General features: G+C 45.2%; 8 protein-coding genes across 8 annotated transcripts; 2 read left to right on the top strand and 6 right to left on the bottom strand.

Moving 5' to 3' along the window:
• Positions 1-22: 22 nt before the first annotated feature.
• On the bottom strand, positions 23-1,878 carry SERLADRAFT_463040 (glycosyltransferase family 69 protein; the record flags this gene model as incomplete). The annotated part of the gene is made up of 5 exons (XM_007316335.1): positions 23-388; positions 448-816; positions 875-928; positions 979-1,414; positions 1,467-1,878. 5 exons carry the CDS (start codon positions 1,783-1,785, stop codon positions 229-231), a joined length of 1,338 nt encoding a protein of 445 aa, XP_007316397.1.
• Positions 1,879-3,412: 1,534 nt separating this feature from the next.
• SERLADRAFT_384601 (uncharacterized protein) lies at positions 3,413-4,694 on the bottom strand (the record flags this gene model as incomplete). Its single annotated transcript, XM_007316334.1, has 6 exons — positions 3,413-3,845; positions 3,897-3,925; positions 3,980-4,099; positions 4,161-4,287; positions 4,351-4,547; positions 4,601-4,694. 4 exons carry the CDS (start codon positions 4,179-4,181, stop codon positions 3,647-3,649), a joined length of 369 nt encoding a protein of 122 aa, XP_007316396.1.
• Positions 4,695-4,796: 102 nt separating this feature from the next.
• Positions 4,797-7,666, top strand: SERLADRAFT_463033 (uncharacterized protein; the record flags this gene model as incomplete). The annotated part of the gene is made up of 10 exons (XM_007316333.1): positions 4,797-5,257; positions 5,340-5,486; positions 5,545-5,724; positions 5,786-6,096; positions 6,152-6,245; positions 6,299-6,701; positions 6,760-6,902; positions 6,965-7,002; positions 7,071-7,091; positions 7,146-7,666. 10 exons carry the CDS (start codon positions 4,913-4,915, stop codon positions 7,168-7,170), a joined length of 1,707 nt encoding a protein of 568 aa, XP_007316395.1.
• A 1,342-nt stretch (positions 7,667-9,008) lies between these two features.
• Positions 9,009-9,471, bottom strand: SERLADRAFT_384596 (uncharacterized protein; the record flags this gene model as incomplete). Its single annotated transcript, XM_007316332.1, has 1 exon — positions 9,009-9,471. A coding segment is annotated over one exon (256 nt), but the record flags the coding sequence as incomplete, so codon positions are not given.
• A 1,054-nt stretch (positions 9,472-10,525) lies between these two features.
• On the bottom strand, positions 10,526-11,558 carry SERLADRAFT_447455 (uncharacterized protein; the record flags this gene model as incomplete). Its single annotated transcript, XM_007316331.1, has 5 exons — positions 10,526-10,872; positions 10,927-11,057; positions 11,114-11,397; positions 11,454-11,487; positions 11,541-11,558. The coding sequence occupies 3 exons, from the start codon at positions 11,361-11,363 to the stop codon at positions 10,651-10,653; spliced, it is 603 nt and encodes a 200-aa protein (XP_007316393.1).
• On the bottom strand, positions 11,537-12,887 carry SERLADRAFT_360612 (uncharacterized protein; the record flags this gene model as incomplete). Its single annotated transcript, XM_007316330.1, has 8 exons — positions 11,537-11,755; positions 11,816-12,009; positions 12,071-12,128; positions 12,184-12,203; positions 12,262-12,423; positions 12,479-12,508; positions 12,583-12,691; positions 12,744-12,887. The coding sequence occupies 8 exons, from the start codon at positions 12,885-12,887 to the stop codon at positions 11,537-11,539; spliced, it is 936 nt and encodes a 311-aa protein (XP_007316392.1).
• A 4,159-nt stretch (positions 12,888-17,046) lies between these two features.
• Positions 17,047-19,207, top strand: SERLADRAFT_367811 (uncharacterized protein; the record flags this gene model as incomplete). Its single annotated transcript, XM_007316329.1, is given in 7 exon segments — positions 17,047-17,065; positions 17,108-17,167; positions 17,216-17,724; positions 17,791-17,879; positions 17,899-18,147; positions 18,347-18,431; positions 18,491-19,207. The coding sequence occupies 7 exon segments, from the start codon at positions 17,047-17,049 to the stop codon at positions 19,205-19,207; spliced, it is 1,728 nt and encodes a 575-aa protein (XP_007316391.1).
• A 538-nt stretch (positions 19,208-19,745) lies between these two features.
• Positions 19,746-21,281, bottom strand: SERLADRAFT_447454 (uncharacterized protein; the record flags this gene model as incomplete). Its single annotated transcript, XM_007316328.1, has 6 exons — positions 19,746-20,049; positions 20,109-20,351; positions 20,410-20,715; positions 20,768-20,897; positions 20,949-21,056; positions 21,132-21,281. The coding sequence occupies 6 exons, from the start codon at positions 21,279-21,281 to the stop codon at positions 19,895-19,897; spliced, it is 1,092 nt and encodes a 363-aa protein (XP_007316390.1).
• Positions 21,282-23,976: the final 2,695 nt, after the last annotated feature.

Genomic DNA, 23,976 nt, shown 5'->3' with positions numbered 1-23,976 from the left:
GTTTCATTGGATGCAGAAATATAACCTCGTTGGATTTTTACATATTTCAGTGATAACTCTCACAAACCAAACTATTGCTCGACTACAATTGACTACATACGACCCTAGACTAAACATTATAACTGGGAGTCACGGCCATTAGTTTTAAATTACTACCTGCAGTCCATCCCAAAAACCCAAGTGTCTGAACAACAAATAACAATCCAACAACAGCCCTTTCATGTCGTGCTACCACCAGGGATGACAGTCTCCACCATCCCACCAAGACACGCGTGCCGCATCGCCAACAACCATCATAGCCTTCTGCATCCACGCTCCATCATACTTCTTCTCAATCCACCATCTCAAAAGACGGTGCCTCATAAACCACTTGAAATACAAATAAAACCTACGCAGTACTGCCATCAGTATTTCGCTTAAAATGGCGCGAGTTGGGGTAGCACGTACCTCCATTGATACCCCGTAATTACGCGAGGATTGACGTATATGCGCTGCATGTTGAACTGCCTGCGTAGGTCGTATGGTAACAGGAATGACTCGGACGAGAAACACTCGTCGGGTGCGGACGAACGGAAGCGTATGGGTGGAGTAAGCGCGGGACTTGGGCCGCGCATCGAGGCATTGTGCGCAGCGGGATGCGTAGCTGGGAGCTCATATGGCAACGCGTCAGTGGAAAGCGTACGATTAGAGCGTAGATGGATCGGAAGTAAAGGGTCCGCGGCAAAAACGACGATGCCGTTCCAGCAGGTGAAAACAGGGACTGGTTCTTCTTTTACAATGGCTTGATAGTCGGCCTGTTCGAAGAAATAGGGCCAGCTGATCATATAAATATTGTGAGTAATGTGCAAGACCTGTGAGAATTATGTGGGCGTACATTGTGCTAGGGAGCTTTCCTAGTCGATCACGAATCACCCAATCATCGTAAAGCCTAGCAAAGCATGTTAAGTATCAGACCACACCTCATGACAGTAAACATACCCGTAATGCCCAAAGTCCAACCCACAGGCCATATCATAATCGCCATTCATAGTATCGATAAGATCGATAAAGCTCTCTGGCTCGATAAAAATATCGTTTGAGAAAACAACCTTATCATAACCTCCCATCTCTATGAGAGGTTCAAGTGCGCGATTTCGGATGGCCGATAAGAAGTCTATGCGGTTGTTCCCGCCCATATCTTCTGGCTTTTTCACGACATCATCTTCCGTGAGAATACGTCGCTCAACATGCAAACGAGCAAGCATGCCATCAAGCTCGCGCAGTAACAAGGGAGATTGATCCGAGCTTCCACTTTCAAGAATAGAGACATAAACGTTGCGTGTACCGAGGTAATGAATGACTTTAATGAGCGAGGCTGACCAATAAGGCAAGACGTCCTGGTTGTTGGAGAAAGCAGCAGCAATGAATATCTTCTCTGTGAAACCATGATGAGCGCATATAGTTGAACAAACGTGAAAGCAACTCACCCTGCCTCCCGTATCCCGTATATTTCGGGTGTTCGATAGCAGTATTGATGATATCTCGATAGCGAACCTCCTCCGGTTGCTCAAAGTCCAGTGCTGATCGAAGACTCACGCAGAATAGAACGAGATATGCGAAAAATTTCAGCCACCAGCCTCGAGTCAAACTACGCAGGAAAGTGGGACGTCCGACGGGCGACATCGTGCCCGGTGTCGATAGCTGGGAGCTTCGTCCTTCGCTGCTATCGTGATATGTCCCTGGAGCATCCTCTGAAACTCGCTGAACCCCCTCCTCTGCACTCACTAAGCTCATCTGCTCCTCCATGTTATTTCGTTGCAACACCGCATAGCCATTGAGCCTATTGCTCAAGCGGTGCTGTTCCCACTTTCTGTAGAAAAAGGACGACAATATCCCTCTTAACAAGAGCCACAATAGTTGGACCATTGCGAAGGCTGGTGTTACAAATAAAACCAAAAGGAAAAAACGCCAGCTATATGGGTATGCAGGTCTCCATATCACATCGTTTGAAGGAAAGTACCGCCGAGAGAACTCGACATCAGCGAGATTGTAAAGGACGAAAAAGACGAAGAGAGGGACGATGCCAGGCAGTCGTAGGAAGGTGGTGACAGCTCGGAAGATGGCTTGGACTGGTTTAACCTGGACCAGGGAGGCCACGAATGCTGCAAGACGCCTTGCAGTATACGCGGCGGATTTGAGGGATGGTAGGGGGGACATACAGAAAACGCATGTTATCGCCCGTACCCTAGCGTACAAGTAAAAAACCGACACAGCCAATGACGATTGAGCGTTAATCTGTCAGTTCTCGGCATCGCAGCCCGAATGTCACTTCTCGCCAAAAATGGAGCTACAGGACGCATTGAGATTGACTAGAATCCCCGCAGGGAAAGAGCGCAGCTAATCTGGGCATCGATGAGAGATTTCACAGGACTCCCTGTGCATTTTTGGTGGAGAACTTTCCGTTTCATGGGCACATTCTGTGATAAAGAAACGCGGTGAGTACAGCCCGCAAGATGAATCATCAAAATCTGACCTGTCCTTTGGTCGAATGTAACGTGAAGAAAATGCCAAAAATATAATAGCAGTGCCTGTGCGTTGCCGGCACGGTCTCGGTATAGTGGCCGCTGACTTTTTGACAACGTAACGTTGGATGTCCGCAAACTCCGACTTGGTTCATAGTATCACAGAGACTTATCTAACCCTCCGTTTATCCAGCTAGTCTCACTTTCTTAATTCCTGACCGAAATATTTATCGTGAGCTGCTTGCTGAGCGGAAGTTTCAAGAAGCACCTGTTTCCAAACACACATGGCCCCCAAGTCTGGGTCAACCTTTTCTCACCGCTTGATACACGACTACTGGCTGCGCAGCTTTCTTAAAGATGCGATACCTCTGCCAAGCAACTTGATGGTACACGTGTTACAGCTTTATGTGGAGAACCTGCGCAGATATTGAGGTGATGTAGCAGTGTTGCGGGATAGGTTTTGTGACCACTTTGCTCCATGATTGCCATAATATTCATCTATCGCTTGCCTATGCAGGTTATGATGAAGCAGGCGGTACGCTCCCTTACAATAACGCGTCTGTTCGTTGTTACTATGATCCTATACTATTGATATGCAGAAACTTGGTTCGCAGCTCGAAATCATAACTTCATGCTCAGGTTTGTTAATCTGCGTTAGAGCAACGGTATTTGATTACATGCCACAAAGGTATGTGCTTTTCGTCTTTCATCACTGGCACAAGTAGAGCAGTTGGAACGGGAAGTATGTATAAACCAATAAATAGCACTCAACTGGAGAATATTGTCAGTACATGCAACACAGAATGTTAGATCTACGAAGATCTGAACAGGCCAACGTTGTACGGAGTGTCTGAAGTATAGTCTCACAATAACAGCAGGACTGCAATTACAGAATGGCAATAACTTCCTTGAGCATAACCCACATATAAAATAATCGGATCACTTAGCACTGTGGTCTGGTATAGAGAAGACTAAACAATAAATACCCTACACGAATGTCAACAAATTCGTTCTAACCATCATCTTGGCACCAGCGGTGGTTAGAGACACTTTATGAAAGTGTACAAATAAAACTGACCCATTATAACCTAAAAAAGTGAACTATACAGAGAAAGACATACAGATAAACAATACCACAGGCATCATCATCTCCCACCTTTAATCAGTTCTACTCCCGTCTTTTCATCTTTCGAAGGGTCCCATTCCAAATCCATCGGATCTGCTGTAGCTGTTGTTGATCCTGGTTCATCACCGCATCCACAGTCATAGTTCTCATCGAGGTGGGCGCAGTCAAATACTTCCTTCCCCAGTCGGATGTTCACCTCATTGTGAACTGAACACAGCCTGCAATAACGATCAGTCCATCAGTATCAGGATTTGAGAAGAAAGGGATACCATTGGCTTGCAGCGCGTCGACCCGAGGTCTATATCATATGATGAGCTTGTAACCAAGATAAAATTTTTGGAAAGGAATATACCTGTGGAGGGAAGGTCTGGAGCAGAGCTTGGAACTCAGTGGCGCAGTCTCCACAGGGGTAGAGTCGCGATGTAAGATAGATGTAAGATGCAAACGCTTCTTTTTCATCCTGTGTCGGTTTCTGCAGGACATTCGTTACCACATTTAGCGATAAGAAGTGGTAAAAGTGATAAATATCTTACCTCGGGATACCTTAGCGTCATCGTGTGACTACCTTCACAAAGTAGGTATTAACAAAATGGCGACAAACTCGGAAAGAAGGAATTGGTGACACACAGCAATTTCCATGTCGCACGTCCCAATTCTGCTCTACAATGGTGAAACAAGGGTCAGAAAGACATATCAAGATAAAATGGAGATGAAACGACATACTTTGCTGTTGCATTGCTGAGTTTCGACATGATGACGCCACCGTCTACGGCAGCATTTTTCGCGGTGGTTTGAGATGCCGGGGGAGCACCATGGTAGAGATATTGCTCCACGCCCCCTTCGCCAAAGAGATCGCCTGTCCAAGGGTCTATATATGCTCTGGATGGTGGGTGGAGGAGGGCGACGGTTGTAACGAGAAACTGTAAAGTGTGTCAGCACTCTGCGATTTAAACTTTGTGAAAAGTTGAATTACTAGAGCTAAGATTATAGCTAGAAATGACTTTGCAAATCGCGAAATCATACCGTCAATATGAAAATGTAAGTCAGTGGTACAAAGTGGTCACTATAAGACCAAAGCTGAGGCTGTTGGTTGGAGCAAAATCGGGCAGGCCGTGGGAAAATAGAGCAGCGATAAGATTTTTCCAAATCCGGGTGATCTAAGAAAGAACGAAACGAGTCACTGGAGAGTCATTTAGATTTCAGCTATCGTACTTAAACCAACATTTCAAGGTCGCGGGTACAAGAATACCTTTATCACTAGCAAGACTCACATTCAAAGCTTGCAATGGCTCAAGTCTACATTGACGAATCTGCCGGGTCAGATACCACGGGCACGGGCACCATCGATCTGCCATATCAATCCCTCGCACAGGCCATCTTCTCCACCCAGAGCACAGAATACCTTATCCGAAAAGATCCTAACACTGAATACGACGCCCCAACACAATCGGCACTCAAGAAGGCTAAGAAAGGTGCAGAGGGACTCGAGAAAAAGAAGAAGAAAGCGGAGGAGGCTGCTGAACGAGAAGCTGGTGAGGAGAAGGAAAAGAGAGAGAAGAGAGAGAAACTGCTAGAGGAGAGCAAGCAAATCGTTCTAGTGGAAGACGAGGCTCTTCCAAAGGCTACGAAGGTTCGTTCGTTCTACTTTCTTCTTTGCCTGCTTCAAACTACCCCATGTTTTAACTGTCCACAACTGATATCGGAAATCACAGGCTAAGATCGTTAGCCTAACACCATTGCGGGGGAGCCGCGTACGTGTATCAGGTTGGGTACATCGACTTCGTGATCAAAAGGATCTGATCTTCGTCGTCCTACGCGATGGTACTGGATACCTGCAAACTATACTCTCTAGTCGTGTTGTACGTCAAACGTTACATTATATCGCACACCCTCATTTATATTTGTCATACTTCCTAGGCAAAAACATTCAACGCGCTCACACTTACTCTTGAATCCTCAATCGAGGTCTTTGGTACTCTCCAGGCCGTACCTGAGGGTAAAACTGCCCCTGGCGGGCACGAACTCATCGTAGACTACTGGCAAGTTCTCGGAAGTGCTCCTGGAAACGAAGACGCGTTCACTAACAGATTGAACGAGGTAAACCTTCCCGAAACGCTCCTTGCCCTATCCCCATCATACTCACAACCCTTAACCACAGAAATCCGACCCCTCGATCCTTGCCGATCTCCGCCACCTCGTATTGCGTGGAGAGACATCTTCGTCTGTCCTCCGTCTCCGTGCGGCACTCCTCTCTGCATTCCGCGCATCCTATGGTGCACACGACATACTCGAAGTGACTCCCCCGTGTATGGTTCAGACCCAAGTCGAGGGTGGTGCAACGCTGTTCAAGTTCGACTATTACGGCCAACCTGCTTTCCTCACTCAGAGTTCCCAGCTATATCTTGAGACATGTCTTCCCGCACTGGGTGATGTATTCTGCGTGCAGGAAAGTTTCAGAGCAGAGAACAGGTGAACAGGTTATGTTGTCTGATGTCGATTATATACTGATCTACCGGTTCAACAGCCATACACGCCGTCATCTGAGCGAGTACACGCATCTCGAAGCCGAGCTGGCTTTCGTCACATTTGACGATCTCATGACCCACATCGAAGCCATCGTTAGTTTCCCTCTTGCCCATCATCCTATTAACCTAACAGAATCTCGCTCCAGATATGCGAAACCGTTGACAAGCTCCTCGCCGACCCAGCCTCTGCAGCGCTGATCAAACAGCTCAACCCAAACTTCACACCGCCTTCCCGGCCCTTCCTCCGTATCTCTTATGTCGATGCGATCGACTGGCTCAACGAGCATGGGATTCAGCACGAGAAGGAAGATGCAGAAGGAAACGCCGTGCGCGATGCAGACGGGCGTCCTATCATGGTTGACCATGCAGTAGGTGATGATATCGCCGAGGCAGCGGAGAGACAGATGACGGATATCATTGGCAAACCGGTGTTCTTGCATGGATTCCCTGCTGAGCTCAAAGCATTCTACATGAAAAAGATAAAGGGGGAAGGCCCAGCATACACCGAGAGTTGTGATCTGTTGATGCCTAACGTGGGTGAGATCGTGGGTGAGTCTTGAATCGCATATTATCAAACAACAGGTTTAAGGTATCGCTTTTGTGTCAGGTGGGTCCATGAGGATATCAGATATGGAAGAATTACTTGCTGCATATAAACGCGAAGGTATCGACCCCACCCCGTACTACTGGTTTACTGATCAGCGGAAATATGGTACCTGCGAGCATGGCGGGTATGGGCTTGGAGTGGAGGTAGGCCAGAATACATGATTGTCACGCTCTGTCAATGGCTGATATTCCTTGTTAATTAATAGCGATTCCTGGCATGGTTGGCCAACAGATACACAGTCAGGTACGGACATTTTCTTTAGCGTCGAGTTTCCTGGCTTTGCTAATCAAGCTTCTTCCGGCTGGTAACAGGGAGTGCACACTGTACCCTAGGTGAGACTTGACTCTCCTCGAAATAGTTTATATTTCCTGACCTTATCTTCATAGATGGCCGAACCGTGCTACACCTTAGAGGTTCTCTCTCATATTTCGGTTTGTAAAGGTGGTAATATTTCTCACTAAAATCTTCTCGTCACTTCTTCATCAATTTGTTTCATTAGATTAGTTGTTCACTACTGTAGGCTTGGATGTGTGTGCGTGAATTTGTTGCCTGATGTTTGGTGATTATATATACTCCATCAGCTGGTTTGAGACTACAGTTTTGAGAATCATCGACGAAGAGAATAGCAATAAATAAGTCGTCACTACAGCATTCCCATCCCATCCTCGTCCCCGTCGGTACCCCATCCACTAGCTACAACCTCTTCCTCCTGGGCGTGAGGGAACGACGTAAACGAAGAAGCCTCTGGTGAAGGTACAGATGTTTCCTGTGTTGGATTCGGTTCTTTCTCGCGTGATATTGGCACTGGCGAATCAGACTTCGATGTGGCGGTCGATGGCTGTCCCTTGTGCCACGTTACCTGCACTCGCCCAGCTGATGGTATATCCTGCCCTTTGGCCAAACCCTGCAATTCACATCATCAGATATCATCCACATCACGCAACACAGCAGAGTGACAAAGTGCATTACCTGTTCCGCTGCCAACCTCGTTTTGAATGCAACTACGAGGCCACCACTATCTGCAGTATTTATTGATTCAACTTGCCCTGTGGACTATAAAGGAAGGATTAATCTGGGACTACAATATGATGCATTGGACTTACTTGATACCAGTCTCGTACAGCTTGAATGTCCCCCTCCCCGACACCACTCAAGAAAAGCTTCTTAGGCCGATTGTCTAATTTCATACTGGCTCGTGGCGGGCCTCCTCTCATGTTCCCAGAGTGGAAGTGGCCTCTACCACGAGCTCGTCCTCTGTAAGGGCGATAAGAAGAACTGTGCGGAGAGTCGGACGCAGCAGCAGGAAGACCCAGTCTAGCAGCCTGAAATTATATATCAGAAAAAAGATATTAATACCACATCACTTGTCAATGACACACCTCTGCTCTCAGTTTTTCTAGTTCTGCTTTTAGTGAATCAGTGTTCTCTCCTGAACCATTCTCCGCTGTAGCAGCATGCATCTCGAGTTCCTTGTCTAGTCTTTCTCTTTCTCTCCGCTGCTCGTCTGTTAAAGGTGTGGAGGTTTTACGTTCGTGGGATGGTCGAATAGGAGAAGATGGTACAGGTACTGGTGTAGCAGATGGTGATGCAGACGGAGGTTTCATTTCATCTCCTAACTGCCGAAGACGACTCATTATCTGCTTTTTCTCATCTACAGATGCTGTCTGCAACGAGGCCATCAAAGTTTTTTGTTCCAAGATTTGCTGTTCAAGCAACTTCTGTTTTGCAACTAGAGCAACCGTTGCAGCGGAAGGCGCGGAAGCTTTGCGTTCGTGCAAGGGTTTTGACGCTGCGACTGGAGGTACAGCAGGAGTTTCCTGGCCTTTTGTGGAAAGATGCGCAACGACAGGTGCTGAAGCTGCCAACATACGTGCACCAGTCTGCCCATGACCTTCCATCGGCCGATGCCAAAATAGCTTGACGAAACGATTGTTGAATACTGCATCTTCAGACTTCCAGGCGGCGTGGGCCTCGTCGTGTGTGGAGAAACTAACCAATGCTTTTGCAGTATGGGAATCTATAGCAACGTTCGTCACAGTACCAAATCGCTTGAACCAATTATTGACGTTTTCGAGAGTGAGCTTGTCTTCAGGAATCTTTTCTACTACCAGTGTTTTGTCGCTCCTCCGTTCTGGACGGAAACTTTGAGCGTCACTGGGGAAGGTGCCTCGGCCTCTCCCCCCTCTCATACCCCTCATACCCCCACGCGAGCTTGTAGACGACGAAGGAGTAGGGTCGGGACCACTCATCTTAACATCAGTCAGAGTATCCAATGGCAGTTGTGCTCCCGCGGGTCCTGTGGCATCACCAGGCATGTTGTTTTGCAAATTCGTTCCGGGGTCGACTGAAGATGATGGTTCTGAAGGAGGCTTGGGTGTCAAATCTTGAATGACAGGCAGTTCACCGGAAGCGTGTATAGTCTGGGCATCTTGCATCGTTTCGTCTTTCTGGGCCATATGTAGAAGCGGAGGTCTCTGTCCCCGTCCAGCATGACCACTAGGTGGTGGTCGCATGTCCATGCGAGCCTGATGTGGATCATAAGCAGCACCCTGACCACCCATGCCAAAAGGCATCACGCCGGGAAACATTGGCATGAAAGGCATCGAGCCGCCAGGTATTGGTGAGCCATTCATCGGAAACAGCTGAGAAGGCACAACGGCATCCTCCCCGTGGCTATATTTACATAACGCACCGCGAGCACAATAGCCATTGTCTAACAGTATGCTTGAATAACTTTGAGACGAGAAATAAAGAATGGACGAACTGTAGTAATCCCGGCATACACCCTTCCGCTGATCAGGTGGTTGATAGCTCTGCTGCCATCGTCCATTCATGTTATTCAGGGGTTGACTGCCCTCCATGCTCGCACCGTAATTCATACTCTGCCTCTCAGTCTCCCGCCAGGATTAAACCTATTGTTTTGTCCTGGAGCGCGACCATTGGAATATCTTGAAAAATGGCTATCGGTGCTTAATCGTGGCCCTTTCGTGGGAGGACGACCATCACGGTCGTCATGTTCAAGATTCCGCTTCTGTCCACGTTCTGGAGACGAAGCCAAGGCATGCGATAATAGGCCATCCAATGGTATGGGAATCCCAGTATCTAACCGGCGAGGACTAGAGGGATGTGGATAGGAACTCGGGGAAGAGGCGGATGCGTAAGGAAGGTATGACTTCGTCCGTAGCACAGTGAATAATGTATCTATGAATGAGGGCCCCTCTGTGGAACGGATATCAGAGAAACAAAAGACATCAACCAGAAACAAGACATACCTCTTTCCAAGAACTCCTCAAGCTGAGAGCTTAGCTCTTTCCTCATTTCACTCTCAGGGATGTTGTGCTTTAAGAGTGCCAAGATATAATCTGCGAGAGCGCCAGGTTCGGCGTCACATCTATATGAAGTTATGAATGTCAGTCGAGCAAAGGTGTCTGAATACGGTGACATACATAGGTTCCAGCGTCTTGACCAACCATGGTTTAAGATGAGGGGCTGTTGCCGCGTCGTAAATCATGCCTTGGTGACGGTTCTAAGCAAGATGTTTGCAGCAAGTTTTGGTTTGGATGGTGGAGCGTACAGCTTATGGCTGTCTTTTACAGGACTCGATGGGTGGCAGGCCACTTTCACGCTAAGTACTACCGCTCGAGTCCCAATCGCCTAAAAAAACTGTCCCCCGCGTGGCTGACTAACGGGGAGGGCAAGCGTGGGAATATAGACTCCCTTTCAGGTCTCTTTGGTATCTTAGGTCTCGTCTTCAAGTTTGATTCCCTGAAACCAGTCTATTACGATCAGGAATGCATATCTACGTAGATAAATAATACTAGTAGGGTTTATATATACAAAACGAGAATGGTTTGTTCAACTTCAATCCCAGTCTTCCAGCGATCAGACATTTCATTCTGAGTTGTCCGAGTCCTCGGCATCGTCCAACCCCTCATGCTTTACTAACAAACTCGTCAAGAATATCACGCCTGCAAAGACTACGCAGACGCGGAAAGTGAGGAGGAGGCTTCCGACGAACTCATTTATCACGAGCTCCCGCGTGTATTCATTGAGTATTCCTGGCGTGTGTACCAATCTGGGATTACGATTGATAGCTGCAAGAGTTTCAGGGTTCTACAAATATGTGTAAGCCGTAATGAAACCTGAAAGGAGGTGACTGGTACTTACAATGAGCGTCGAGGGAATTTTACTGAATCTTTTGGTAAGTTCAACGCGGTTGACCGCGCCCGATATACTCAGTCCAAACGATCCACCCAGGGTTTCCCAAAAGACAGCAAGGGCATTTGCTACCGCACAATCTGCGAATATTCGGTTCAGAATGCATAGATGTTAAATAAACCAATAAACGTTATACCTTCCGGGGAAACGGATGCTTGCGCCAGAAGGAATCCAGTCTGCGCTACGAGTCCTCCACCAACACCTAAGAGGAGTAAATAAAAGGAGCCTAGGATTTTCGGGGTGAGTCGGGTGACGACTGTCCTTAGAATGACTCCAGAAATCATAATGAAGCATCCAGAGTAGAGTAGTATGCATGTTGGGGCTACTCCCTTGAACCTTGCGGCGGCATTAATCAGAGGTGACAAAAATATGCCGATTAAAACCATGCCGACAAGTAAAGGAGAGCCCGATCAACTCGGGCTAAAAGAGCGTGTCAGAGACTAGTATCAGTTGCACATAAATGGAAGTATTCCAACCGTATTTCCATCCACTACTTCGAACCAAACAGGCCTGGGGAAAGTCGAATTTAGTTAGCGAGTATATGCGTAAAGTTATCAACTTACAGATAGTACATCATAGAGAAAAACACCATGCCATAAAAGAAGAGAGTTAACCAAGCGCCAACAAGACTCCGGTTCTTAAGGAGTCTCAAAGGGACAATAGGGTCAACTGCAACATATTTCTCAATGAGAAAGAATGAGACTAGACTGATAACAGCGGTGCTAAGCATAGCGTAAATGGCCGGTGAATTCCATGCAAAGTAGTCACCACCTAGAGTCTAGAGAGAACGCGAATCTTTATAAATATCTGTTACGAACGTTGTTACTGACTTACTTACCATAGGAATCATGAATCCAACTACACTGGCAACGAGGGTAAATGCTCCAGCAAAGTCAACGTGTCTGATGCTGGCATTCAGCTGACCTTCAGGTCGAGGAAGACGCAAAAATATGCCAACGGCAAGAAACGTGACAAGGCAAATCGGAATGTTGATAATAAAGCACCAGCGCCAGCCCATCATTTTTGTGATTACTATGAAGTGAAGTAAAATAATGAGACATGAATGCGCAGTGTGCCACATCGATGACTTTACCTCCTCCCAGCACTGGGCCACAGACATTGGCAGCCCCGAAGGAGCTCATCAAGATACTCTATCATGTTTTATCGGTAAGTCACAGACCCGATTTTGCATAATATATCAATTACCTGGTATTTTGGGCGTTCCTCTCGAAAGCAAGGCAACATGTGAAAACAGTTTAGATAGAAAAAACTTTGAGACCTTACTGAGTGGAAAGATATCAGAGACAATAATGAAGGCCATATTGGTCATCCCACCAGCACCAACGCCAGCGGCACACCGTGAAACGAGGAACAACTGGATATTTGGCGCCCAAGCGCATCCGACGCTACCAGCAAGAAAAACGGTCAAGCCAAAAAGGACAGCAGCTATAAACAATTATAGTCAAAGAAAGGCTTCTTCCAATATTAAACATTAGCCTACGTCTTCGCCCAAATACAGTGGAGAGTTTGCCTTGATGATAACATAGGTATCAGCCACATGGCATACAGTAAATCAAGCGTAGTAAAGAAGCTACTGGTACATACCATACAGCGGTTGAGCGGCGTTCAAACATACGAGATAAGAGACTGAAATCCACGAGTAGAGGTGAAATGCCTTGTATTGGGAGACAATGCTGACGGCAGCGGTTGCAACCTTAACATTACATTTAATACTTGAATGGCACAGAACTCTCAATTTGACATACTATAGTCTCATCGAGACTGGCGACGAAAACAGCGAGAGCCAGACCCACAAATATCAAAACGATACTTTTGTGGTCGAGTTTCTTCGACTTGCCCAATAAGGGTTCTATAATATAAATGGCAAGACGTCGTAGATCAGTTTTCATGCTCTTAGAGAAGAAGAAAAAAATAGAACACACAATTTTCGTCGATCTGGCTGGGGACAGACATGGATGATTGTGTTGAGAGAAATACCAAACTCGACGGGTACCGAATAACAAAGTTATTCGCTATATATCTAATGCTATAGTAAATAATTTACCCCGCGATCCTAGGCTCGAGTCCAGCCACTTCACATTCACACTCCGCAGAGAGAGGTTCTGTGAACCGGCTGGGAAACTTGGACCTCTTTTTGGCAGGAGGCGTGACATTCCCCCAAAGGAGACAAGGGACTTGGTCAAAATTTCGGTGATTTGCTATGACTTAGAGACCGCGCCGCAGACTCATCAGGATCGAGCGGAAGCAAATCCTACTTATACATATGAGTATACTAGTTTGTAGGCATCTAATTAATATGAATATTCTAGCTAGTGTCTTTTACTTGAGTAGTAAGAGGAATGAGGAAAGGATTGATGATTTGAGTGTAAGGAGACCATGACACCGAATTTTTCGTGTAGGGAACTCTGGGAATGAAATGTGTGGTTTGCATTGGGCTGACCACCATGCGCATTTCATTTCCGTTGTCGGTGGTTACACAAACATCCGAATCGGTTGAAGCGGGCAGTGTGGGAGTCCTAGTGGCCATGCTAGCCTGAGTGTCTGATTGACGACTGCTGGTTTTGGTGAGTACTCAACATCTTTTATCCTGATCCTCTTGCATTCATAATTATGTCTCCTTCAACAGCTTTTTTTCTCTTCTCGCCCCGTGGTTTTCTCGGCAATGGCTTGAAGACTGGAATATCAAGACTCGACAACAACTCAGCCAATTCACCACCATATTCGGGCCACCACTGCCATTGCATCCCCACCAACTTTTTGAGCTCCTCTGTTGGTTGGATAGGACCTACCGATGCCAGCAAATCCACGGTGTCATCCCTCAAAATTGCTGGTGAGGCAAACATGGCACCTGCAAAGTCGCGCTTGTAGACTTTCTTCCGCCATTCCTGTAAGCATTTTCGAACAATCTCGCTAATTACCCCTTTCTTTACAGTTGCTTGTTGTATTTGCACCGGTGGGCTACTAGGTTGGGTCCGGTTCAACAACAAAGGGTCACAGATGTTGCAGCAAACGACAAAAGCGAGGGCGCAATGCAATGTGTAGCCAGTGGCGACGCGAAAATTTGCCGAAATGCCGAAACACGGAAAGTACCGAATGGAAAAGCAAAGGTGAGTGTGACTGGATTGCCTAATAGAGGTGTTGCTGATCAGCCACAAGTTTGAAAAAGGCAATATTAATTACTATTCCATGCCTGTGTGGCGCAAAGGCGAGTCTTTTTTGAATATTCGCTTCGTTATTGACACCTGTCCATGCTACCAATCAACTTTGGTGCATGACAGCAATTATTTTTGATTTTTGAATCATTTTTATGGACACATATTTTTTAGAATGCCTGACTAACAATAAAGGAACTGTTGTAACGACCAAGATAAACTCTGGCGCACACAGGAACACACTATAAAGAATATGAAGAGGGAGTGGTTACCCCTTAAGATGCAGTGAGTTAGTTGCTATACAACAGGAGGACTTGCTGAGGAGTCTCCTGGATCTATTGGGGTATATATACTACTACAGGGTTATTTGTACATGTGTACTATACAGTTGATAGCGACAGTGGCTGATAATGTCATGGGGCCTAGCCCGCATGGCCAGCTCCACTGTGTGAGAGAGTTGTGTCGATAATAAGAAGAAAGGCAACACGGCGCGAGAACGAGGAGTTTAGACAAAAGGGAAAATGCCGTGTGGCACCATGTGTGAAAGCTAAAGTACAAGGTTAAAGCGGAGAAATAAAAGTAAAGGGAAAGTCCAAAAATTGTGTTATCGTAACAACTGTGTTGATACTGATAGTGTTTTGCCTTGCCTTTTTTTTTACTGCATCTTCCCATGACATCATGATTTTCCTGCTCTCTTTTTGCTATTGGACTTTATTTTATGGCTGTACAAACCTGTGACATTACTCACATCATTCATTGTTCTATCCCTTTCTTTTCCTTTTTTTGACAATCTTATCCTGTACTACCTACGCAGGATTTGTTAGCGTACATTCCTTCCTTCATGTTTTTTCTCATTCTTTTGCACAGCTATACTGTGCATAGTCTACTTTTCTTTTACTATATAAACCCCTGTATTTTACCTTGTAAAAAAAACAAGAAATCCAATCCAGACTTCTTCTCTACTCTCAAGTTCACTACTCTGCTACTTGTGTGATCCAGTGTAGTCACAATACTTCCCACTGCTACCACTGCTATCTGCTGTCATCATCACTCGTTATTTTTGAAAGTCACTGTCATCCCTTTTGATTAGAGTCCTTCTGAGCACTACAGTTTGTGCGTTGTCGATGATGAGAACTGTTGTTAGAAAACCACACACAAAACAAACTAACACACAATCCTCCCAGATTCCACGGAACTTGTTTATGGGCTTTGCCTCCTAGAACAGTGGAGTGGTCTGGTTGTTCGTGGGGTGGTACGTATAAAGATCCTTCAAAGTAAAACCCAGAGGTGTATGAGTGTGGGTTTTGAGGAGGAGGGATAGTTGAATTTATAGGAAGATAGGGGCTTTGTAACGAGTATAGATGAGCACTACCTTGCTAATTGTAGCACAAGGTAGGTTTGAGAATGACAATATGACGAGGTTCCCAGTGATAGCAGGCTCCTGACACACAAACTGTAGTGCTCAGAAGGACTCTAATCGAAAGGGATGACAATGACTTCAAAAGTGGGAAGTGACGATGACTGCAGTTGACAGTGGTAGAAGTGGGAAGTGTTGTGACCACACTGGATCACAAGTAGCAGAGTAGTGAACTTGAGAGTAGAGAAGAAGTCTGGATTGGATTTCTTGTTTTTTTTACAAGGTAAAATACAGGGGTTTATATAGTAAAAGAAAAGTAGACTATGCACAGTATAGCTGGGCAAAAAGAATGAGAAAGAACATGAAGGAAGGAATGTATGCTGACAAATCCTGCGTAGGTAGTACAGGATAAGATTGTAAAAAAAGGAAAAGAAAGAGATAGAACAATGAATGCTGTGAGTCATGTCACAGGTTTGTACAGCCATAAAATAAAGTCCAATAGCAAAAAGAGAGCAGGAAAATCATGATGTCATGGGAAGATGCAGTAAAAAAAAAGGCAAGGCAAAACACTATCAGTATCAACACAGTTCCTTTATTGTCAGTCAGGCATTCTAAAAAATATGTGTCCATAAAAATGATTCAAAATTCAAAAATAATTGCACTGTAAATGAATGTTCTGCTGAAGAAAAAGAAACTGGAGCCACCGGTCCACCACCTAGTCCAAATCCAACAGTTCCATGGCCTTACCAATGGACTGGTTGTGTTGGACCACCTGATCAAACGAGGGAGGGAGAGGAGTAGTTCCAATTTGGAACAAGTGAGTCACAGGCAGCGTGTGGTAGGTGTAGCTGTAGCGAAGACGATGGACAAAAGATAAGTGTACCCAAGTGAATGGGACAGCGATGAACATGGGCGACGCAAGGGGATGAACCTTCTCCAGCTCAAAAACTACCCACCCACGCTCCAACCAGCCAAGACGAGCGACCGATGTTTTGATAGTATATGATGGCAGATCGACGTCATGAAGATGGACCTGTTGCCCTATTTGGACCGGCCGCCGGGGCTTTGCTGATATCAGCAGTGGCACGTGGTAGTCAACGGATCGGCGACGGAAGCGGATAGGAAGTGGTGACATCAGAAATGGTGGGGGTGCAAATAAGATGAGGAGGAGGAGGGTGGAGGTGACGAACAAGTGGATTAGAATGGGGATCCAGAAACGACCATCAGGTGAGAATAAAAAGGAGAGGAAGGGGCCCATGGTGGGGCTAGGCAAAGGAAGGGGAGTAAGGGAAACGACAAAAGCAAGGGCGCAATGCAATGTGTAGCCAGTGGCGACGCAAAAATTTGCCGAAATGCCGAAATGCGGAAAGTACCGGATGGAAAAGCAAAGGTGAGCGTGACTGGATTGCCTAATAGAGGTGATGCTGATCAGCCACAAGTTCGAAAAAGGCAATATTAATTACTATTCCACGTGGCACTGTGCCTGTGTGGCGCAAAGGCGAGTCTTTTGAATATTTGCTTCATTATTGACACCTGTCCATGCTACCAATCAACTTTGGTGCATGACAACAGAGTGTTGCCTCCACTGGATTATTTGCAGTAGTCTATGACAACATCAATATGATGTTGCACGTTGCAGAGCAAGCTGTAGGCAGGAATGGTAAACACTAATGCATGTCATATGTACGAGTCCACTAAATGTTTTCAGATTCACAGGAAAATGAAACATGTGCCACTGTTTGGCCTCTTTGGAATGCCTCAGAAGATGATATGAAACTTACTGACTTTGAAAAATTGTTCAATAACGCAAGACAATTATCATTCAAAGATGTCATCCTCAACCAATCAGAAAGGACACATTTCCGACGGTGTCTAATCCATTGTGTCCTTCACATAATTGTGCTTCACGGTGGTGAGCACTTCCATCAGTTTCGCCGACAACTTGAAGACTCACAGCCAATGACCTATAATAAAATTGAGGTGCACAAAACATCGCTTCACCCTTTTCCAGCGATGAACATTGATGAATCCACTATTGTTGGCAATGGTGAGGTCGTTGAGGCAATCATGTCCGAACTAAGGATTGAGCCTAAGGATCCCATTCACAATAGCAAAGTCAAGATCTTTGCAGGCGACCAATTATCTATTGCACGCTTATGGACACTTGCAAACATTCGAGCTGGTCAAGAAGGAGGCTTTGCAAGTTTTGGTTGGGGCGTGTGGATGCCTGGGCTATTCCATGCAAAAATGGCTGATATGCATGGCCTTCTTGTTACGCACTAGGGTAAGCCAAATTCTGGCACAAGAAATCCCGAATCTCTATGGTTCCATAACACTCGTGTCCACTACCATCCCATAACACTCACCTCTTTGTCCATTCTGAACGTGCAGGGATTTGGTATTTGTGTCTTTATATGCATGTGTTCTACATTGCCTACTCCTGGTCAGTTCAGTAACCTCACTCGAAGATTGTTCCAAGGCCATTACATCATGGGAGACGCTCAAGGTTCATGCAGGAACAATTGTGGACAAGTATACTGATAATGAGCTGGTTGCAGTTTTGCGAGAGCAACAAGAACATGCCCAGGGCAACAACATACGAGCAGGTGATATGGTATTTGAAAATGCTGTGCTTTTCTTGTGATGGTATTATTTCAAGGGAGCTGACAGACGCAGTCAAGGATGGAGATTCAGGTCACAGTTACCGAGGCACAGGCCGCTCAAAATATGCATATGAGATGCTGTATCTAATACACAACTTGTCGTGTGTTTGGCCAGACAGCGATACTTCTTCATGGGAAACTTGTTTGTTTAACCTTGGCAGGAAACTGGTTCTCAGTAACTGGCTGGTGAATCCAACAGGGAAACAGAATAGCTTCGTTGAAGTGGACCTGATGCAAGAGCATATGGACTATTGGATAAAGGTATGTCATTTTACAGTGTAACTCAGAACAACAGTAAACTAAAGAAATTTTTTGCGAAGAACTTTTACCGAGCCCATGGCAGCTCTGCATCATGGGAGTGGTTAGAAATGGTGGCACCATGTGTTAATATCCTTCAGCATCTGTCACAAACAATGAGTTCACTCCTTGGAACAAAACAAGGACTAACACATGAGCCGTTGGACTTAACTAGAGACATCCCAGTACTCATGTCAAGTCTCATGGACCATGAAGTATATTCCATCAAACATGGACGACAGCTTGATGAGGGTGATTTACCAGTGCCGGATGTCATAACCATTGGTCTTCAGCAACTCACAGACGCAACAAACAACCCAATTGAGGAGTACAATAAAGTCATTAAAAGACTTCAGGCTCGTCGGCAATTACAGCCAGTCATAGGACCTGGAAGCGCACAGCCTATGTCTGCACAAGTTGCGGATACTGAAGCAACAACGACACCAGTTATGAATGACTTACCAGGAGAATCCAGTACAGTGGTTACCGAGGGAATTGCAGGAGATGAGGACACAGATATGGAGGAAGAGGAGGAAGAGGAGGAAGAGGGAGATTTTGAGCACTCAGCCAGGGAAGATGAGAGAGAAGAGACACTCACACTTGAAGGGCCAGAGGATATTTTGCTTGATATGGATACAGAGGATATGGGTGGTGTCAACATGTATGAGGAAAGCGAAGAAGAAAATGAGACAGATATTGATAATGACACAGATACCAGTTCCAGTGATTGTGAAATGTAATACTCAAAAGAATATCTGTTTTACCAAAAATGAACTTATTATTGTTGGATAAAAAGCTATAATACATGGCCTGAAGTGTATCTAGATTCACTCAAGCAAACATAGATTATTTCACCGAATGTTGGCCAAGTCCCTTGTCACGCTTGGCAGTGAACAACTGTGACCTGCCATTGTGACGTCCACGTTTCCCAGTCCGTTCGCAAGCTCACGAAATTGTTAATGAGTTGAGCTTACGTACGCAACTGGTCACGAGCCTACCGCGATCCTACCAGAAGGTATTTACATAAGAAACCTGACATATCTGTGCTCCGCCGTGGGGCAGCGCTGTGAATTGGAGCATTTGCAGAGGCATGTCATGCACGGAAGTTGGAGTTCGAGCGTGGTGCACGTTCCAGTTGTATGATAAACAAGATAACCTCGACTCGGACGCGCCCAGACGTTGCCACAGTCGCGTCTGCATTAAGCGAGAAAAGCCTAGTGGTGATCATGGTGTAGCTAGAATTACCAGCGAGCAGAACGAGATTCATGCTGCTCGACGAATTTATTCTTTTTTATTTATTTATTTAATGGAAAAAGGGAGAAGGTACTTCTTCGAATGGGGTTGACGCACGCTCAATGTACAATATAGCGTATCCTAATAATTGCTGGTTACTGTATGAGAAACAATGACCCAGACAGTCTACATGATTATGCATCTGCCATCACCACATCTCCTGCATTGTTGTTGTCAGCCAGCAGAGCCTCTGCAGCACGTCGGATGTTTGCAATCTTGCCCCGCATGACACTGATAGATTCGGGCAGTAGACGTTCGGGAGGATAGAACCCCTCTGATTCAATGCTGACTGTAAATAATTATCTCATTGAGACCGACACTTGAAAGCAATAAAAAGACGATACTGACAGAGGAAGTGGTCTCGCACTCGAGCGAGCTGAGTACATCCTTCAAATTCTGGATGTCGGTACACCTCCCGGCTCATACTCTCTTTTCGCATATTTTGTTCATCTAAGCTGATAGCCTTAGTTTGTGGGTCTACACGAATGACACCAGGCGAAAAACATTTCTGGAATTTTTCGGCAAGATGTGGTGGGACTGGTTTTTCTGGATTCAAGATGACAAGAGGTAACAGACGATACGAAGCCGTTGCTGTTTATAAGTCCTCGTATCAGCTATATATTGCGTATAAAAAGTAAATCGGTCGTACCAACGGGACAGAACTTAGCATGGTCCTTCCCAACACCTTTCACAGCATGCATCTCAATATCAATCTCTTGCCCAGGTCTCAATTTACCAAGCACGATATTGGGATTCGTGGGTGCCGGGGGACTACTGGCAAAAACAGTCGCTTGCTCGCCTTGAGGCTCCCACTCTAGATGGGAGGACAGTACGTCTGAGTTAATATACATTTCTCTTGGGTCTGTTGAGCCTTTTGGGGCATTTTTATTGCGTTCACAAGCAACTTTGAGGCGAAAAACAAGGGTGTTGCGGTCAGTTGCCTGGTCATTAGTAGCTATTTGAAGTTAAGCAAAGGTGACCACAAATGAAAGCATATCGTCACAAACTTTCTTTCGTGTCCATCCAAGCAGGATCGACATTCAATGGGACCAATCCGATACGCTGTGCCAAGATTTCATCGACAACGACGGATGTATTATCCCAAACATATACTCGTTCAACGCTTATTGTCGGAACCTGTACGGCGTGTCAGATACGAGGATAGGAACCAGAATAGATGAGACCTACCTCTGCGATCAATATTCGTCGAAATGCGTTTGCGATGGATGCATCCGTTCCGACGAGATCAAACTCAATAGACCGACCAGACAGACGCTGCACCTTAACTTTCAATCTCTACCCTTGCATAGCAAGGAGATCGACCAAATTTTGTCTCAAAATGGTTTGATATATCAGTCGAACACTACGCACCTGGTTGAATTGATCTAGATCCCAAGAGTGGTCCTCGTCTGGATAGTAACCGGGGAAATCTGTGCTCGATACGTTTGAAACACGTTCCGCATGGACACCAACATGGTGCCGAGGATCAAATGTAGAATGTGAAGTCGAAGCTGTTGGCATCCCCGACTCTGAACGTTAGTGAAGGAGGGTTCTGTGGAGCGCAAAACGGCATTCTCTCCCTGCAATAAGTACCGAGATCACGTGCCTTCCAGTCCTTGCGCCAATTCTAGCTATATCATCAAACCTTAACCTTAATAAATCAGTTGTATGTAATTCCCAGCAGCTTTCCTTGGCACAAATGGTTGTGTGTGTCCACAATTAAAATTGTCTCTCTTTCTCTTCTGAATGGTTGTGTCTACCCAAGGCACCATACAGGTCAGGCTCCTCCACAGCCACTGTTTTGAGAGAGGAGGACTTAATCCCTAGAGCAAAAAATCATAGTGAGATTAGATATGATTAGATAGGGTATGGCCAGCTGGTGATACATGACAGATTGGGGGAGGTAGAGCACATCCTGAGGGGTCTGGTCCAAGAGCAGGGCTGGCACAAAGTCCACCAGGCACTGCTGGAGCATATTGTAGGGCCTCTCAGTGCCTTGTATGGTAGATGTCAGGAGTTAATCCTGCTCCAGAAGCAAAGTAGCTGCCCTTGTTTACAGACTTGTTCTCTCTTACTTTGCACTATGCTTTTTGCTATTCATCCTAAACATTTTCCTAGTAATTTAACATTTACAACTGCTAGATTGCAATGATTTTTCCTCTGGGCAGAATGCTTTAATGCACAATCTAAATGTCCATTTGGTATCACAGGTTAGTCATTATGTGTATTTTCCTTCATGTCATCTTGCTTGGGTTTGGGCAGCTGTGGTGGGTATTGCTGGGAGAAGTTGGTATTGAAGGAGTGAGGGAGTATCTGAGTAAGGTGGCTTTTCCTTGACAATTATTTTCTTGTGAAAGGGCAGGGATTCATCTTTGGCTGTCAGTCAGGCAATGAATACAAAGCTATATAACAACACTCAATGCTTGGCTAAGTCCTTGATAAAAAGCGGTGGATCAGAGTATGAGAGCTGAATAGTATCTGTATAGGCGCAAATCCAAACTAATATTGAACCAAGGAATAATACATCAAGTATGTACTCCTTATATAGTGAACAGTGTGGGTCAGACCAAAAAAGGGAAAGAGTAAGAAAGTGGTCTGACCAAACAACTAACCAATAAGAAAAGAAAGGGAAAGTTGTCAGGCAACAAATACGAAGCTGTAACAACCAAGAGTTAGTTACTCTGGCGCACACTGAACACACTGTAGAGAAGATGATGAGGGAGTGGTTACCCTTTGAGCTGCAGAGAGTTTGTTGGTATACAACAGGAGGACTCGCTGAGGAGTCTCCTGGATCTATTGGAGTTTATATACTACTACAGGGTTGTTTGTACATGTGTACTATACAGTTGATAGAGACAGTGGCTGATGATGTTATGGGGCCTAGCCCACATGGCCAGCTCTACTGTGTGAGAGAGTTGTGTCCAAAATAAGAAGAAAGGCAACGCGGCGCGAGAAAGGGGAAGTGCCGCGTCATGTGTGAAAGCTATAGTACAAGGTTAAAGCGGAGAATAAAAGTAAAGGGAAAGTCCGAAAATTGTGTTATCGTAACAGAAGCTATATAACAACAACAAATGTCTGGCCAAGTCCCTGAAGAGGGCAGGATCAGAGTATTAAGATTGAAGAGTATTGGTATTAGACCGAATCCAAACTAATATTGAACTAAGGAATAATACATCGAGTATGTACTTCCTTATATAGTGAACAGCAATGGTCAGACTGAAAAGGGGAAGAGTTAAGAAAGTGGTCTGACCAACCAACTAACCAATAAGAAAAGAAAGAGAGAGTGGTCCGATCTATTGTATTTACTAATCATATGAGAGAGAGTATTGGTAAGAAGTGTATGATTGGCTGTATCAGTAAGCCCATGAGAAGGTGCTGATTCATAGCCTACCTTGCTTATCAATATTCCTCCAAAGTATTCCCAGACATAGCATTGGATTATTGCTATGTTATCTGGATATCTTCTCGGGGGTCTACAACAGTTCTCCCTCATTGTAAGTACAATAGAATGTGAGTATGTGACAACACCAACAAGACACAGTCTTGGGGCACTGGAGCACAATGAAAACAACACTCAGAAGTAGAGGAAGAGGTGGGAGTGGTTACCCATTTGGTAGGAACAAGTTAGTTGTTGGTACCTGTATAGTGTGTACAAACTATACAAGTGGATTATTATGGTTTAGAGAAACTATACCTACTTGTTGGTTATGATATGGTTTTATACCACTATATTATTTTTTACCAATATGGTTTGTAGAAACTATATCTGAAATAGTATCTGACAACTATACGATAATATGGTTTTAGGTGACTATATTGTGTGAAATGGTTTTTGTGCACTATTTTATTATTATGGTTTTGAGAAACCATATAAGTAGTATGGTGCTATAATACTGTTTGGATATGGTGCGGGGAAACTATATCACTGCACTTTTTCACAAAATTATTTTAAGTCCATTAAAACTAGACATCTTTATAGGCTTATAGTGTATAATGTTCAGACAATATATATAGTGGTCATAGTGCAGTGGTTAATCTAGTTGTCTTGCTCTTACAATACTATGAGGCCTTAAGTTCAAATCCTGTGTTTGTATTTTTATATATTTTTATTTTAGTTTACTTTTCTGCAACTGTGAACATATTTGGCTTTAGTCTGTATACCATTTACAGTGTGGGAACATGAGTGATTGAACGACATGCCATGTGTAGGCTATCC

This window comes from Serpula lacrymans, assembly GCF_000218685.1.
Source record: "Serpula lacrymans var. lacrymans S7.9 unplaced genomic scaffold SERLAscaffold_5, whole genome shotgun sequence".
In the NCBI taxonomy this organism is placed as follows: domain Eukaryota; kingdom Fungi; phylum Basidiomycota; class Agaricomycetes; order Boletales; family Serpulaceae; genus Serpula; species Serpula lacrymans.
The sequence above is the reverse complement of the archived record's forward strand: the minus strand, read 5'-3'. Positions and strand labels throughout refer to the sequence as shown.